The 13,973-nt window shown below is 38.7% G+C and overlaps 1 protein-coding gene across 3 annotated transcripts in view; it reads left to right on the top strand.

The window, feature by feature from the left end:
- Window positions 1-2,522: 2,522 nt before the first annotated feature.
- Window positions 2,523-13,973, top strand: part of LOC127559174 (Golgi pH regulator) — a 36,036-nt gene continuing 24,585 nt past the window's right edge. For 2 of the 3 annotated variants that reach the window (XM_051992843.1, XM_051992845.1), the window contains exons 1-7: window positions 2,523-2,655; window positions 7,035-7,094; window positions 8,644-8,747; window positions 9,258-9,364; window positions 9,864-9,965; window positions 10,960-10,992; window positions 12,087-12,207. In XM_051992843.1, the coding sequence (XP_051848803.1) occupies window positions 2,614-2,655; window positions 7,035-7,094; window positions 8,644-8,747; window positions 9,258-9,364; window positions 9,864-9,965; window positions 10,960-10,992; window positions 12,087-12,207 (569 nt within the window). In that variant the 5' untranslated portion in view covers window positions 2,523-2,613. The remainder of the gene's footprint in view (window positions 2,656-7,034; window positions 7,095-8,643; window positions 8,748-9,257; window positions 9,365-9,863; window positions 9,966-10,959; window positions 10,993-12,086; window positions 12,208-13,973) is intronic. The other variant, XM_051992844.1, reaches the window with a different exon arrangement.

Here is a 13,973-nt window from a genome sequence, read left to right as displayed (position 1 = left end):
GAAAGACACAGAGTGTATTCATAAAATTTGCAAATGACAAAAAGTTGTACAAAAGTTGGGATAATTAACACATTTTGTGGCAGAATCAGAAACCAAAAGGAATTTAACAACTAGAGCAATGGATTCAATCTAAAATGAAATTCAATACGGATAAATACAAAAGCTTTTACTTGAGTCTGTAAAATCAATATCATAAATATAAGATGGAGAGACACGATTAAATATCCCTTGTTCCACTAAAGCTGAAGGGTTCAGTGGATTTTACAAGCTCAGTATGAGTCAGCAATGTGGTGTGGCAGCCAAAAAAGTGAGTGCCATACTGGACTACATTAAGGAAGGGCATGTTTCCAAGAAGAGGAAAGTGATTATTCTACTGGAAATGAATGACTTGGAAAAGATTACCAATTCATTGGCGGTAAATATAACAACAACAACAAATAAACCCAAAAAGAGGGAAATTCAAGGTTTCAATTAAAGACGATCTTGTAGACTATGATGACTATGATGGAGGATATGTGCAAGCTACTGAAGCTTCATGTGACATTTTATCTTCTCCTCATTGTCTTTTGTTGTCCACAGACCCTTCAGTACCTTTTTCTTTCAGCTGAGTTGGTATGACCTATTCTTGATGACATCATGTTGCCTTTTTGTAATGCTACAACCCAAAGTGCAATATTTCTGTTAGTTTACAACTCCTTGACACTTGGGTACTAATGCAATAGGAAATTTGGTTCTTGTTGCCAATAAAGTTGGGGAACACCCTGCATAATTTCCCCCCTCTTGTTTATTTTTATTATAGTTTGAGTTTTGAGTTGTCTCCCTCTCCCCCGCAACTGCTCATTAGAGAAAGCCAACATTACATAGATATGTGGAACCATACATTCTTTCTCTGACAGTGGATAGCGTTTTCCTTCCTAAGTCCTCAGTAGTTGATTTGAATGAGCATATTACTCAAACTAGTTTAGTCATTCTCGGTTGCTCTTCCCCGTTCTCTTGATTCTTCTGGTTTCACTTTGCTTTCTGTCAATGAAAGTCTTTCTAAGGTTTTCTAAAATCCACATTGGATGACGTTTCAAAGGGCCTCCTCAGGACTAAGTCTCCTCTCCTAGCACGCCTCTCCCCTCCTAATAAATACTCGCAGTCTCCTAAGCACCGCCTCCTCCCCTGTAACTCCTTCTCTGTCCAAAGCACTGTCTGCTCCTCTAGGACCGCCTCTCCTCCTCTAGTACCTCCTTCCTTTTCCTAAGCACCGCCTCCCCTAGGACCACTTTTCTCCTAGTACCTCCTTCTCTGTTCAAAGCACTGTCTGCTCCTCTAGGACCGCCTCTCCTCCTCTAGTACCTCCTTCCTTTTCCTAAGCACCGCCTCCCCTAGGACCACTTTTCTCCTAGTACCTCCTTCTCTGTCCAAAGCACTGTCTGCTCCTCTAGGACCGCCTCTCCTCCTTTAGTACCTCCTTCCTTTTCCTAAGCACTGTCTCCTCTCCTAGCACCGCTTTTTTCCTAGTACCGCCTTTTCTCTGCAGGACTTTTTCTCCTTTCCTTAAGCACCGCCTCCTCCCCTAAAACCACCTCTCTTCTCCTAGTACCTCCTTCCCTGCCCAAAGCACTGTCTGCTCCTCTAGGACCGCCTCTCCTCCTTTAGTACCTCCTTCCTTTTTCTAAGCACTGTCTCCTCCCCTAGCACCGCTTTTTTCCTAGTACCGTCTTTTCTCTGCAGGACTTTTTCTCCTTTCCTTAAGCACCGCCTCCTCCCCTAAGACCATCTCTCTTCTCCTAGTACCTCCTTCCCTATCCAAAACACCGCCTGCTCCTCTAGAACCGCCTCTCCTCCTTTAGTACCTCCTTCCTTTTCCTAAGCACCGCCTCCCCTAGGACCACTTTTCTCCTAGTACCTCCTTCCCTTCCCAAAGCATTGTCTGCTCCTCTAGGACCGCCTCTCCTCCTTTAGTACCTCCTTCCTTTTTCTAAGCACTGTCTCCTCCCCTAGCACCGCTTTTTTCCTAGTACTGCCTCTCCTCTGCAGGACTTCTTCTCCTTTCCTTAAGCACCGCCTCCTCTCCTAAGACCACCTCTCTTCTCTTAGTACCTCCTTCCCTGCCCAAAGCACCGCCTGCTCCTCTAGGACCGCCTCTCCTCCTTTAGTACCTCCTTCCTTTTCCTAAGCACCGCCTCCTCCCCTAAGACGCTTCTCTTCTCCTAGTGCCGCCTCCTCTCTGCAGGACTTTTTCTCCTTTTCTAAGTACAGCCTTTTCCCCTAGGACCGCCTCCCCTCTCCAAGTACTTCCTGTCCCCTCCCACTACTATCTCTCTTCTTAGTTCCTGCCTTTCCGCCTCTCTCTCAGTCACAACCTTGGCCCGCCCACTCGTGGTCTTTCTCCGCCCCCAAAAAGAGAAGGCGGGCATTAGCGGCGACCTTTAACAGCCGCTGATTGGCTGGTGGCGGACGCCACTCGATGGCGTAGGGTTGGCGGGTGGCTGACCGAGCTAGAGCAATGGCGCCGGCCTTTGGAGCCAGTGTTCCGGGCGTGTGAATGGCTTCCAAGGCCAGAAAGCCGGAGGCTGAGGACAGCAGCCGTGACGGCGGGGAATCGAGTTCCCCGAGAGCTTCATCATGAGTTTCCTAATCGACTCCAGCATCATGGTCACTTCCCAGGTGAGGAGGCGGGGCCCCCCTCCTGTTTCCCAGGACAACCGCCCCTTCCCCACAAATTACCCCCACACACACTCCCTTATCCCTCGGACTGGGGGTAAGAAAGAGGGTCAATACCCGGCCGCAGGAGCCTCTCCCTTTGCTACCGTCCTTTCCTCTCCTCCCTCTTCCCTTCATCCTGCTGCCACTTGAGAGCATTCGTCCCGGCAAGTGGACACAGAAGCCCGAATTTGAGTCCTCTCTTGACACTTGGTAGCCGTGTGATGAGGACAAGTGACTCAAAGCGACAGTTTCTCCCTCTGTAAGGCAAAGCAACTAAAGGCGGTCTCCTGTCGGGATTTAAACAAGAGAGTATCAAGGTCCCCGTCGGGGTCCGTATCTATCCCAAACCGTCCCTCTGGTAATTTCGTGAGCACACTGCCGGACCTTTGACTACGGCCCTCCTGCTGCTCGGCTTGCAGCCTCTTCTAACGTAAACCGTGATTTGGGGGGAAGAGCCGCTGCTCCAGAACGAACCCCGAAGCTGTTGGCTGCCCTCCCAGGAGTCATTTCTGATTCTAAATCAGAAATAGGAGGTTAACAGTGTTGCCCGACACATAAGAGGATGAAATACCATTTCTGGAGCCCCGCGTCCCCTTCCGCTCTTCCTTAGGGACAAGTGAACTGCTTCCCTCTTTACTAATCAGGGGGTGCCGAAAGGATGATCCTTTTCACAACCTGTGCAGGGATAAGTTTTTGTTTGTGTTCCACATTCCTCCTTCCTCTTTGCGGTTGTTCATTCATTTCATTAGTATTTTCTTTGTGATCACATTTGGGATTTTCTTGGCAAAGACACCGGAGTAGTTTGCCGTGTCCTTCTCCAGTTTTGCAGACGAGGAAACTGAGGCAAACGAGATAGCCCAGAGTCTTACAGCTAATGTCTGAGGCTGGATTTGAAATCGGGTGTTTCTGTGACTCCAGCCCCAGCCCCCTATCCACTGCACCCCTTAACAGCCTCCTTCCCTCTACCTCATTGCTAGCAATAGTGACTCTTCAGATTCGTTGTGCATTCACTTCCACCGGCTATGCTTTGACATCTCTAGGACTTCCTCTTCTGTGGACGTGCATTCCATTCTTTCCCACCTGATTCTTTTTGTCATTATGGTACCTGAGGGGAAATGAGGGATGATTTGTCCTTGGAAAGGGAGAGGGAGGAAGAGATAGGGATGGGTGCCAATATATTGGGATAGAATTCTATGCTTTCTAGACAACTTTTTCTTCATGTTTTTCCTGTTGGACTCTTGTAATAATAGCTAGCATTTATATAGCACTTTGCAAAACATCTACAAAGTCCCTTTTTATAATCTGTGAACTTATCCCTATTTTAAAACCAATAAAGATTATTTATTTTATGAGACATGGGTCTCATAATGTACAAAATAATGAGAAAAGATTCACCAGACCCAGGTTTCAATCTTGGCTATTGTCACCAAATGCCTAAACCCTCACAGAGCTCTCCATTTTTCTTATCAGCTAAATGCCCTGCCTCACCAAGCTATTGTTAAGATTTGACTTCATTATAATAATTGTTAAATGTCAACATAAAACTAGGCTCTTTTCCAGAATATAGAATTACATGAAATTCTTGTGTAAGCATATGCCAAATCAAATGGGGAGAGGTTTGCAGCAAGACAAAGGTGGTGTCTTATCCAGTCATCCTTATTTTTGCTGTGGGACCTGTTATCTTTTCTACTTACTCTTGTTAATTTTCAACCTGGAAATCTCATCTGTTAACAGAAGTTCATATTTGATTCGTGTCCTCCAATACTTCATCTGTTTGTGACTTTTATTAGTTCCAGAGTACAGCATAATTTTCAACTACTTCCAAGGGCAAAGTTCTACTAAACCCATCTCTTTTTTCATAAGCTTCCACATTCCAACTTCCATTTTATTTACAGTACTAAGAGAGGTATTACTTTTTCCTCCTACATCATCTTCTAGTTCTCCTCCCTAATCTTGCCACAACTCATATTTACTTTACTTTACATATTAATTTACTTTACTCTTAATGAAATCTTCAGTTACTTTATTCATCATTCATCACTTTTGGAGCTCTCTAAAACTCCTTCCCTTACTATTAAAAGAACCTGAAATAACATGGGCAAATATCTGTCTGTGTTCTTTGTTTTCTTCCCTACCTTCATTTTCTTTCTGCCTGTTTGCCCTCTCTTATAACCTTATGACCTTTAGTTTCTGTTTTGTGTCCAAAGTTCTATTTCTTCTTATTATTATTATGTGATCTGGTTAGCATTTCTTTCTCAGCCTAACTTCTGCTCCCACCATATACAGTAGTCTTGGTTCTTTCACCTGCCTTCTCCAAGTTCAGTCATCTTCCTCTTGTATATTAAATAGACATAGTCTCTATTATTTAGGCATATATTATTTAGTGATACTCAAAGTCCATAAAAGTCTTCCTGATGGTCTGTTGGAATCTTTACAAACTGCTAACTCATTAGAGTTGATAGATTATTGATCTGATTTTATAAGAAGATGTTTTGGGCCAGAACCTGAAACAAGGTCCTAAGTAGAACTAATTATTACAATGCTTGTGTTTACACCTTTACTCATTAGAATTCACAAGTATGGGAGATTCACAATGTAAACTTTGTAACTTAGGGCCAGAGAGCACTATGGGAGAAACCCATAATCCCTCTCTCTCGCATCCCACAATTCCTCTCTCTTGAATAAATAGAGCTTCAAAGGGGCCAGTCAGAAGAGTTTTCAGAGAAAGAAGCTACGAATTGAGAGTTCAGCTGAAGATTGAGAAGGTTCTCTCAGAGGCAAGACAGATTCAACTCAGTGGTGGTTCTGGAGGCTGAAGAAAGCAGAGGCAGAAGCAAAGGACAAAGCGGCAAGAGCTCTTGGAACCAAGCAGAGAGATAGGCCTCTAAGCTAACCGGGCTATATTGGAGACAAGAAAAGATCTGAACTTTTATCACCTAGCTGCATTTTGGATGATTCTTTACTCTTAACTGAAACTAAGGCTGCCTCCAGAAACTCTCCAAGAAATCTATTATATTTAAAAGAAGAAAATCACCACATTTTGGCGCAAACACAAGCATTGTATTAATTAGTTCTACTTAGTACCTTGTTTCAGTATTTTCTCTCAAAATACTCTTTTTTTTTGGCATTTCTTATTCATTCCTACTACTTTACCTATGACTTCCATTCAAGTGACTCAACTTTCTCACCCCTAACCTCCTTGTTGAGCTCTTGACTTAATTCTCTAACTACCTGCAGGGTAAATGTTCGCTAGATTGTTCAACTGACCTATTATGCTCAACATGTCCAAAGCCAAGCGGATTTTCTTTTTCCCAAAAATTTGTTCCTTCTGCTATTTTGGTTCATTTCACTACCATTGTCCTATTCTTCTAAGTTTAAAATTTTGGTGGTATCCTTGTCTCTTCCTTCTTCTCTCTTGAATTTATATAGTTCTAAAGTCAGATTGATTCCCCCTCAACAGCATTTCTCTTTTCTGTCTTCTTTCTTTTCTCACTCACCTTACCTTTACAGTACTACATCTGCCAAAGCAGCTTCCTGTGGTCTTCCTGCTTTTCAGTGTCTCCTTAGTGTTATTCATTCCTGACACCACGGCCAGACTCATTTTCCTTATGTATAGATCTGATCATATTGGACCATAACAAGTGTTTTAAAGGTCATCATGTAGAAGAGTAGAATAGATGGCTTGGTCTCAGAGGACAGAAGAGGGAAGAAGCAAATGTGGATTTTCTGTTGAAAAGAATTCAGTACTTAAAAGTGGAATGAGCTGCCTCTGGAGAAAGCTTCCCCTTCAGTAAGATAGTCAAACAGAGCTTGTCAGATTGTTATAAATGGCTAATGATGAACTTCTGGACTATGAGAGACTTAACAATCACAGTGTTTTTCAAATTCTTTGATGCCAGGACTTGTTTAGTCATAAAAATTGTCGATAGTCCCAAAGAGGTTTTGTTTATGTGGGTTATAACATAAACATTTATATATACATTTGTGAATCTACACATATATAAACTACATTGCAATATAATGGGTTTTCTGCATTTACAAATTATCCTCAGAAGGCATCCATGGGCTTCAGCAGAATGCCAGAGCAGTATCTGGGACAGAAAGGGTAGCAATCCTAGCCCAGGAAGAATAACTTCAGCCCCTTCTCCCTCTGTTGTGAGTTTACCAATGTGTGTAAATGGTAAAAAAAAATCCTATGGATGTTATGACCCTTCAATCTATGCAGCAGTTTCATTATTTCAGCCATCTAAACTTTGGACCCCTGAACACAGAACATGCTAGTAGGACCTTCTGACCAAAACCCAATATGTATCGCCTCAGTCATTGTTTCCCATTTGCAGGTGTTCTTCTTTGGCTTTGGATGGTTGTTCTTCATGCGACAGCTGTTCAAGGACTATGAGGTGAGAAGGAATCCATTTCCCTGACAGGATTTGAATCTGAAGTAGCTTTAGAGTAGAACAATGAAAATGTAGCTATTACTTTATTACTTATATATTCATTTTAAATAATATGACTTGAATGCCAGCATGGACTATGTGAGTCTATGTGACTCAAATCTCAAAAGATGACTGGATCCAGCTGGTAAGACAGAAGGAATACAAGTTATATATTGTTCAGAAGTAGAGACAAGGAAAGTGATTTTATGATTACATTTCTTAGCCAAAATATGACACAAGAGAATTATTATTGTAATGCAGCTTTGTAATTACAACTTTTAATTCACTGACTTGGCCATCTAGCTAGTTATCAGACCACCTGGCTTCTCAGTGTCATTTACCAGAGTAAGCATTCTTAAAAATTTTATGTGTCATGGACCCCTTTGGTGGTCTGGAAGCCTACAGATCCCTTCTCAGAATAATGGTTTTCAATTTATAAAATGAAATACCTTTGAAATAAAATTATCAAAGCATTTTTAAAAATAAGTTCATAGAGTAATAAGAGGAAGAAATGAAATAAATTTTCATGTTGGGGTTAAAGAGATGAGACTTAGAAGTGACTGTCTCAGAGAGGAAAAGAATAGGACTTCTATGGATAATAGTGGTAGTGAGAGATGACTGTAATAGCTGATATATTTATAATGGTTTATAGTTTACAAAGAACTTTTTGTACAGGGTGTCCCAAAAGTCTTAATGTAGTTTTAGGCTATTAAACCTTGTAAAACTTTTTTTAAAATATCTTTTAGATTATTAAAGATTTTTGAAGTAAGTGAAAAAACAAAGAACTGGTTTGTAGTCTCCAGGTTAAATACCACTGCAGAAAAAGTTGATATTATTTTGCTTTTAGTCTGGTTTTTAGCCTAATATCTTGGGTTCGAATTTGGAATATTTCCTATTGAGATGGTCTTTTCTCCACTACTTTCTTTTTTTTTTTAAGCAATATACATTACATATTACTTGGGTCCTATCTTAGCTATGTACAAAAAAATTGAATTATCTTGAGATATTAGAGCAAAAATTCTTTGATCTTTCAAATAACAAGGCAAACTCCTTTAAAAAATCTTGGAACTTACCCATGGACTCCCTACTCTTGGGATGGTTAAGGAGCCCTTCCTATATTAACTAGATGTCTTCTTTGTTTACATATGTCTACATTGTAGATTTCCTGATATTTTGATATTTCTGGAATTCCTGTTAGTTTTGTGATCTGTGCTGTAAACTCTCTATCCACAGGAATCATATTAAGTAGCTTGACTTATAGATGTAATGTAAATTAAGTAATAATAATCAGGTACCTTTAAAAAGTAGTCAGGTTTTACAGGTTTTCAGATCCAGACTTTCTGGCCTGTTCCCTTATATTCTTTCAGACTTATAGTAAGATATGAATGCCATCCTGTTCCATAACTGTAGGGTTTCTGTTGTATGTACATGTGTATGTATGTGGACTGAGGAGGCCTTTCCTTTAGCCATCTTTTAGATAGAGCTGAACAGAGTCTCTTATGGTCCCTGACAGGTACGCCAATATGTTGTACAAGTGATCTTCTCTGTGACCTTTGCCTTCTCCTGTACTATGTTTGAGCTCATCATCTTCGAAATCTTGGGAGTGCTCAGTAGTAGGTGAGTTTTGTGCACTAGTTGGTCTTATTCATGGAGAGTCGAAATGATATATTCTTTCTGTGGAATAGCTACCCAGATTTTATCATTGAAAAAGTCCTTCCTTTTGGAAAAATCATCTCAGTTTCCCCTGTAGAGCAATTAAGCCAATGTGAAATGCATCTCGAATGTCCAACTGTATTGAGGTTAAAACTGTAAAAGCATTCTAAATCTTCATGGCACACATGATTGATTCTGACTCCACCAAGATATTTAAAGTTGTAGCAATGTAATCAGAGCAATAGCGTCCCAAACAACTAATTGATGTTCTAAGGAACATCAAATGGTAAAAAGTAACTAATTATTATTAACCAACAGTGTGCTTCCTGCCAGCAGATAGAGTTGCTTCCTGGGAGTCTGCCAGCTGTTGGGTTTGACTATTGTCAAGCTAGAGGTGGGAGGCAATGAATTGTGGGGAGAAATTAGACCAAAATATGTAATCCTTTCATTGACCCTTTCCAAACTTTATTTCAGTTCCCGTTATTTTCACTGGAAATTGAATCTGTGTGTAATTCTGCTGATCCTTGTTTTTATGGTGCCTTTCTACATCGGTTATTTTATTGTGAGCACCATCCGACTCTGTGAGTGTTTGAGCCCCCATAATGTGGATTGGGACAAGCATGTTTGGGGACTGAGGCTATCTGAGAGCTGCATTTTTCCTTTTCACTTTCAATGACCACTGCCTAGACCCCTTCCTTTTTTTTGTAGGGTTGGGGAGTAAGGGAGGGTCCCTGGTACAGTACCTTCTACATAGTAGGTACTCATTAAATATTGAAACAAATGAATTTACTACATCCTTCCATCTTCCAACATTATTTCTATCTCTCCTTCAGTACGATCTATCCTTTGTTTCTGCCAAATTTCCCTTCTCTTTTTTCCCATATATACCCTCAAATACTGGACTTCCATGAAATAGAGACTTCCATGAAAAAGTAGATTGTCCCATTTGAATAGCAAATTTATGTGGAAGGGAGAGAAAAAGGTCATTGACTTGTCCTGGGCTTTCAAGTAGTACAAACTCGTCTAACTTTTGTGTATCTTGCGCCTGCCTCCCACCCCAACCCACTTCCTTTATCTTAGTGCATAGACAACGACTTCTTTTTTCCTGTGGCCTGTGGTTGACCTTCATGTACTTCTTCTGGAAATTAGGAGATCCATTTCCCATTCTCAGCCCAAAACACGGTGAGTGATTTTGTTTTAGGCAACTACTTCCCTTTTTTAGTTTTTTTCCCCCAGAGAAAGGAAATACCTCCTGTTTTAAAACTAAATTAATACCTTGCTCCCTACATGATATAAAAATTTTGCTTCTATTATCTCTTACCATAGAAATTACAATATTAAATTTTTGGATGAGTCTCTTTTGAGAAAGGTAAGCATTACTATCATGGATTAAAAAAAAAATTTAGAGAATTCCTTACTTATTATCTGATGTCAACTTTATTTTATAAAAACTATTTATCATAAACAGTATTAAGCTTGAACCCAATTAAACTTTTTTTGTAATTATTCACATTTTGTTTTTCCTTTTTTCATTAAAAACTTTTAATGATGTGTTTTGATTTTAGGTTTCAAACTTTTACAGAATGCTTCTACTTGATGAAATGTCTCTTGTAAAGTAAAACTGACACTGTAGTGATTTCATTTGCAAGTATACACAACACTTCACATCAGTAGCACTACCCCACCACTTACAAAATTAACAAAAACCTATTTTCTCTCCTCCATCCCTTGAAAAAAGAAAAACAAATCTCTTGTTGCAAATATATATAACCAAGCAAAACAAAATTCTTTCAGTGGTTGAATATAAAAATATATGTCTCATTCTACATCTAAGTCCATTACTACTCCTTAGTGGATTGAATATCATTTAAATAAATGAAATTTCAATTTATGATATATAATAACTTTTTAGTTATTCCATGTACATCTTAGGATTTTTTTTGGTCCATTAGTTCCTATTCATTTTTCCTCTTATGTGGTCATAAGATGTATTTTATAATTCTGGTTTTGTTTTGTTTTTCACTTTTCAAAAAGGTCCTTCTCTATACTTGCTGTTCTTTTATTTAACCATTTCCCTAATATTTAATATTGAGGTTGCTTTCAGTTCTTGCAATTACACATAATTTACAAATATTTAATAGATAGTCCTTTTTTTTGTTTTTGATGATACTTTTAGGGTATATTCCCAACAATGGAATAGAGTCAAAGGGTATGGTTGTTTTTGTAACTTTTACTGCATGCTGCAAGATTGCTGTCCAAAAAGATTCCATTATGCAATTCTTCCTGTAATGAATGAATGTACCTATCTCCCTACAACCCTGCCAGCATTGAGTTTTGTTGCTTTTAATTATTTTTGCCAATTTGATGAGTGGTACTTCAGTCTTTGAATTTGCATCTTTTATATCATTAGTGAAATTGATCACTTTTAATTGATTACTAACAGTTTGTGTTTCTTCTTTTGAAAATAGCCTTTCCTTATCTTTTGACCATTTATCCAAATATAAAAATGAAACATGGACAAAACTGTAAATCAAGAACTGTGTGTGTGTATGTATTTGTGTTTATTTTTATGCGTGTGTACTGAAGAATATGAATCAGCTAATAGAGCTGTCTTCTAGAGTAATTTAAGTTAAAAAATAAAAATATTAGAACTACATTTGATAAGTCACATGAAGTCAAGTAAAATAAATATATGAAAATATATATGTGTTTATGCATATATATGGAGGGAGAGAGATTATAACACTCTATCAGAACCCTCAGTAGCCCAAAAATCATTTGACTTGGAGAATAAATATTGGACAAGATTGTTTTTGGTAGCAGATTTATCTTTGTAATTTTTCCCACTTTTTTCTAGCAAAATTTTAAAAAAAAATAATTGGCATTCCCAGAATAACACTTGATAGTGAAAAAAGATAACCCTGAAGCTTACCAGACAGAAAAATGAAACCAAGATTAAAAATTGACCATGACAAATAACCTCACACACAGATAATTGAGAGTTGGCATTCTGAGCTGAGTATGGTGTCATGGAAAGAGCTCCAGGCTTAAGAGTCCAGAGAAGCCTGAGCTTGGAACCTGCTTCTGACATTTATCATCTATGTAACCTTGGGCAAGTTATATAACTCAGAAAGCCTCAATTTCCTTATTTGTAAAGTGAGAATGCCTGCATTATCTACCTTACAGAGTTATTATAGGCTATGTAAATGTCACATGTTGTATTTAAGAATCCCAGGTAAATTTTTCCATTTCAGTGAAGGGAAAGTCAGTTGCTATGTCAGTAATACATTTTCATTTTTGCAGGGATCTTGTCCATTGAACAACTCATCAGTCGGGTGGGTGTGATTGGGGTCACCCTCATGGCCTTGCTCTCTGGATTTGGGGCTGTCAACTGCCCATATACCTACATGTCCTACTTCCTCAGGTAATGTGGGTTTTGTTCTTTTTTATCCTCTTCTTCCACTTTAAGAAGTTCATGTGTCTTCCACACAGCTGTCTGTCTACATACCATCACTACCAGAACTTAAATATTCTGTCTCCCATTCTTCTTTTCATTCATATTTCTCACCCATGAAGCTAATTTCCCCCTCTTTTTTTTCAAAAGAAAAAAGTGATTCATTTCAGAACATAACTTTCAAAAATAAAGCCCATATATTTAAGCAACAATTCAACAAGCATTTATTAAGCACTTACTGCTTAATACTACTACTTAATACTTACTACTCTTTCAGTTACCAGGAAGGATCCAAGCATGACACAGGACAGCATCCCTGTTTTTAGGAAGTGTCCCATCTAGTAGGGGATCTATAAAATGTATACATTGTTAGTGTTCATTTTTTAAGCACATATTATTTGTCAAGCCCTATACTAAGGACAATTAAGACATTTGTGTAGCTAAAATCTGTATTTTACTGCCTGTTGCTCCAGGTTATATTTTTTAGAGTCAGATCAAATCCAGTCCCACTTCCATGGGACAATCCTTCAAATACATGGAGGTTTTAATTGTGTCTTCCCTTAAGTCTTTTCTTTCTTCTTCTTTTTTAATAGTATTTTATTTTTTATTTTTTCCCTCCCCTTTCCAAATACATGCAAAGATAGTTTTCAACATTCACTTTTGCAAACTTTGTGTTACGGTCTTTTCAAGACTAAAATACCCCTAAGTTCCATCAATAGATTCTTGAAGCTGTCTTGGCTTCCCTCACCTGGATGTTCTCCTGCTTATAAATGCCTTTATTAAAATGTGTTACCCAGAACTAAATATAACACTCCAATTTAATAGAGTCAAAGGGTATGGTTGGAGTAAAGAGGACTATCATCTCCTTCATTCCAAGCTCTCAGTTCTGTAAATGCAGGCTGAGGTTGCATTAGCTTTCTTGACTAGGTATATTATTGGCTCATTAAGAATTTCAAAACCATGTTAGATGAAATGCTTTTTAGTCCTATTTGCCCCATGTCCTACTTGGCAAGTTGATTTTTTGACCCTGGCTTTAAAGTTTTCCATTCATCCTTGTTAATTTCATTGTTTTAGACTGAACCCAGTGTTCTAGCTTCTCTTAATAGTATTTTCGGTTCTGACTTTCATTCAGTGTATTAACTGTCTTCAGTTTTTTCTCATCTGCAGATTCCTGAATCATATCATTTATACATTTATCTGAATCAGTGATTAAGATGTACAGTAGCATAGAACCAAGGAATATTCCTGGACCACATCACTGGAAAGTGATTTCCTTCAAGATATCATCAATTAATGACTATTCCCTGGGCCCAACTGTTCAACCAGCTATCCTGAAGTCATTTAACTTAGGGAGTCTTATCTTCAGGCCCAAAGACTCCTATGAATAGATTTTTGTGAATTCTGGGAGAAAAATGGCATTTTAATTTTCACTAACACTTGACTAAAATTTATTGTTTCCTTCAATTATGGCTGTAGGAAACATATACTTAAGCTTTATCAAATTGCCAAAGGGAATTCATGACACACAAAAAAAGTTAAAACCTCTATTCAAACTATAGTCTATAGTAACATCTACCTCACATCTTTCCACTTTGTTCAAAGAATAGTAGGAGATACCCTGTCAAACATTTTACTAAAATCTGGGTAAATTATAAACATAGCATTCCTCTGATTTACCCAAAAAAAAGACTAGGTCCAGGGTTGACTCTTCCCATTACCTAGTCTAAAGATCTTTT

This window comes from Antechinus flavipes, chromosome 4, assembly GCF_016432865.1.
Source record: "Antechinus flavipes isolate AdamAnt ecotype Samford, QLD, Australia chromosome 4, AdamAnt_v2, whole genome shotgun sequence".
Taxonomy (NCBI): domain Eukaryota; kingdom Metazoa; phylum Chordata; class Mammalia; order Dasyuromorphia; family Dasyuridae; genus Antechinus; species Antechinus flavipes.
Note: the sequence above shows the minus strand (reverse complement) of the source record. Positions and strands in the feature narration are given on the sequence as shown.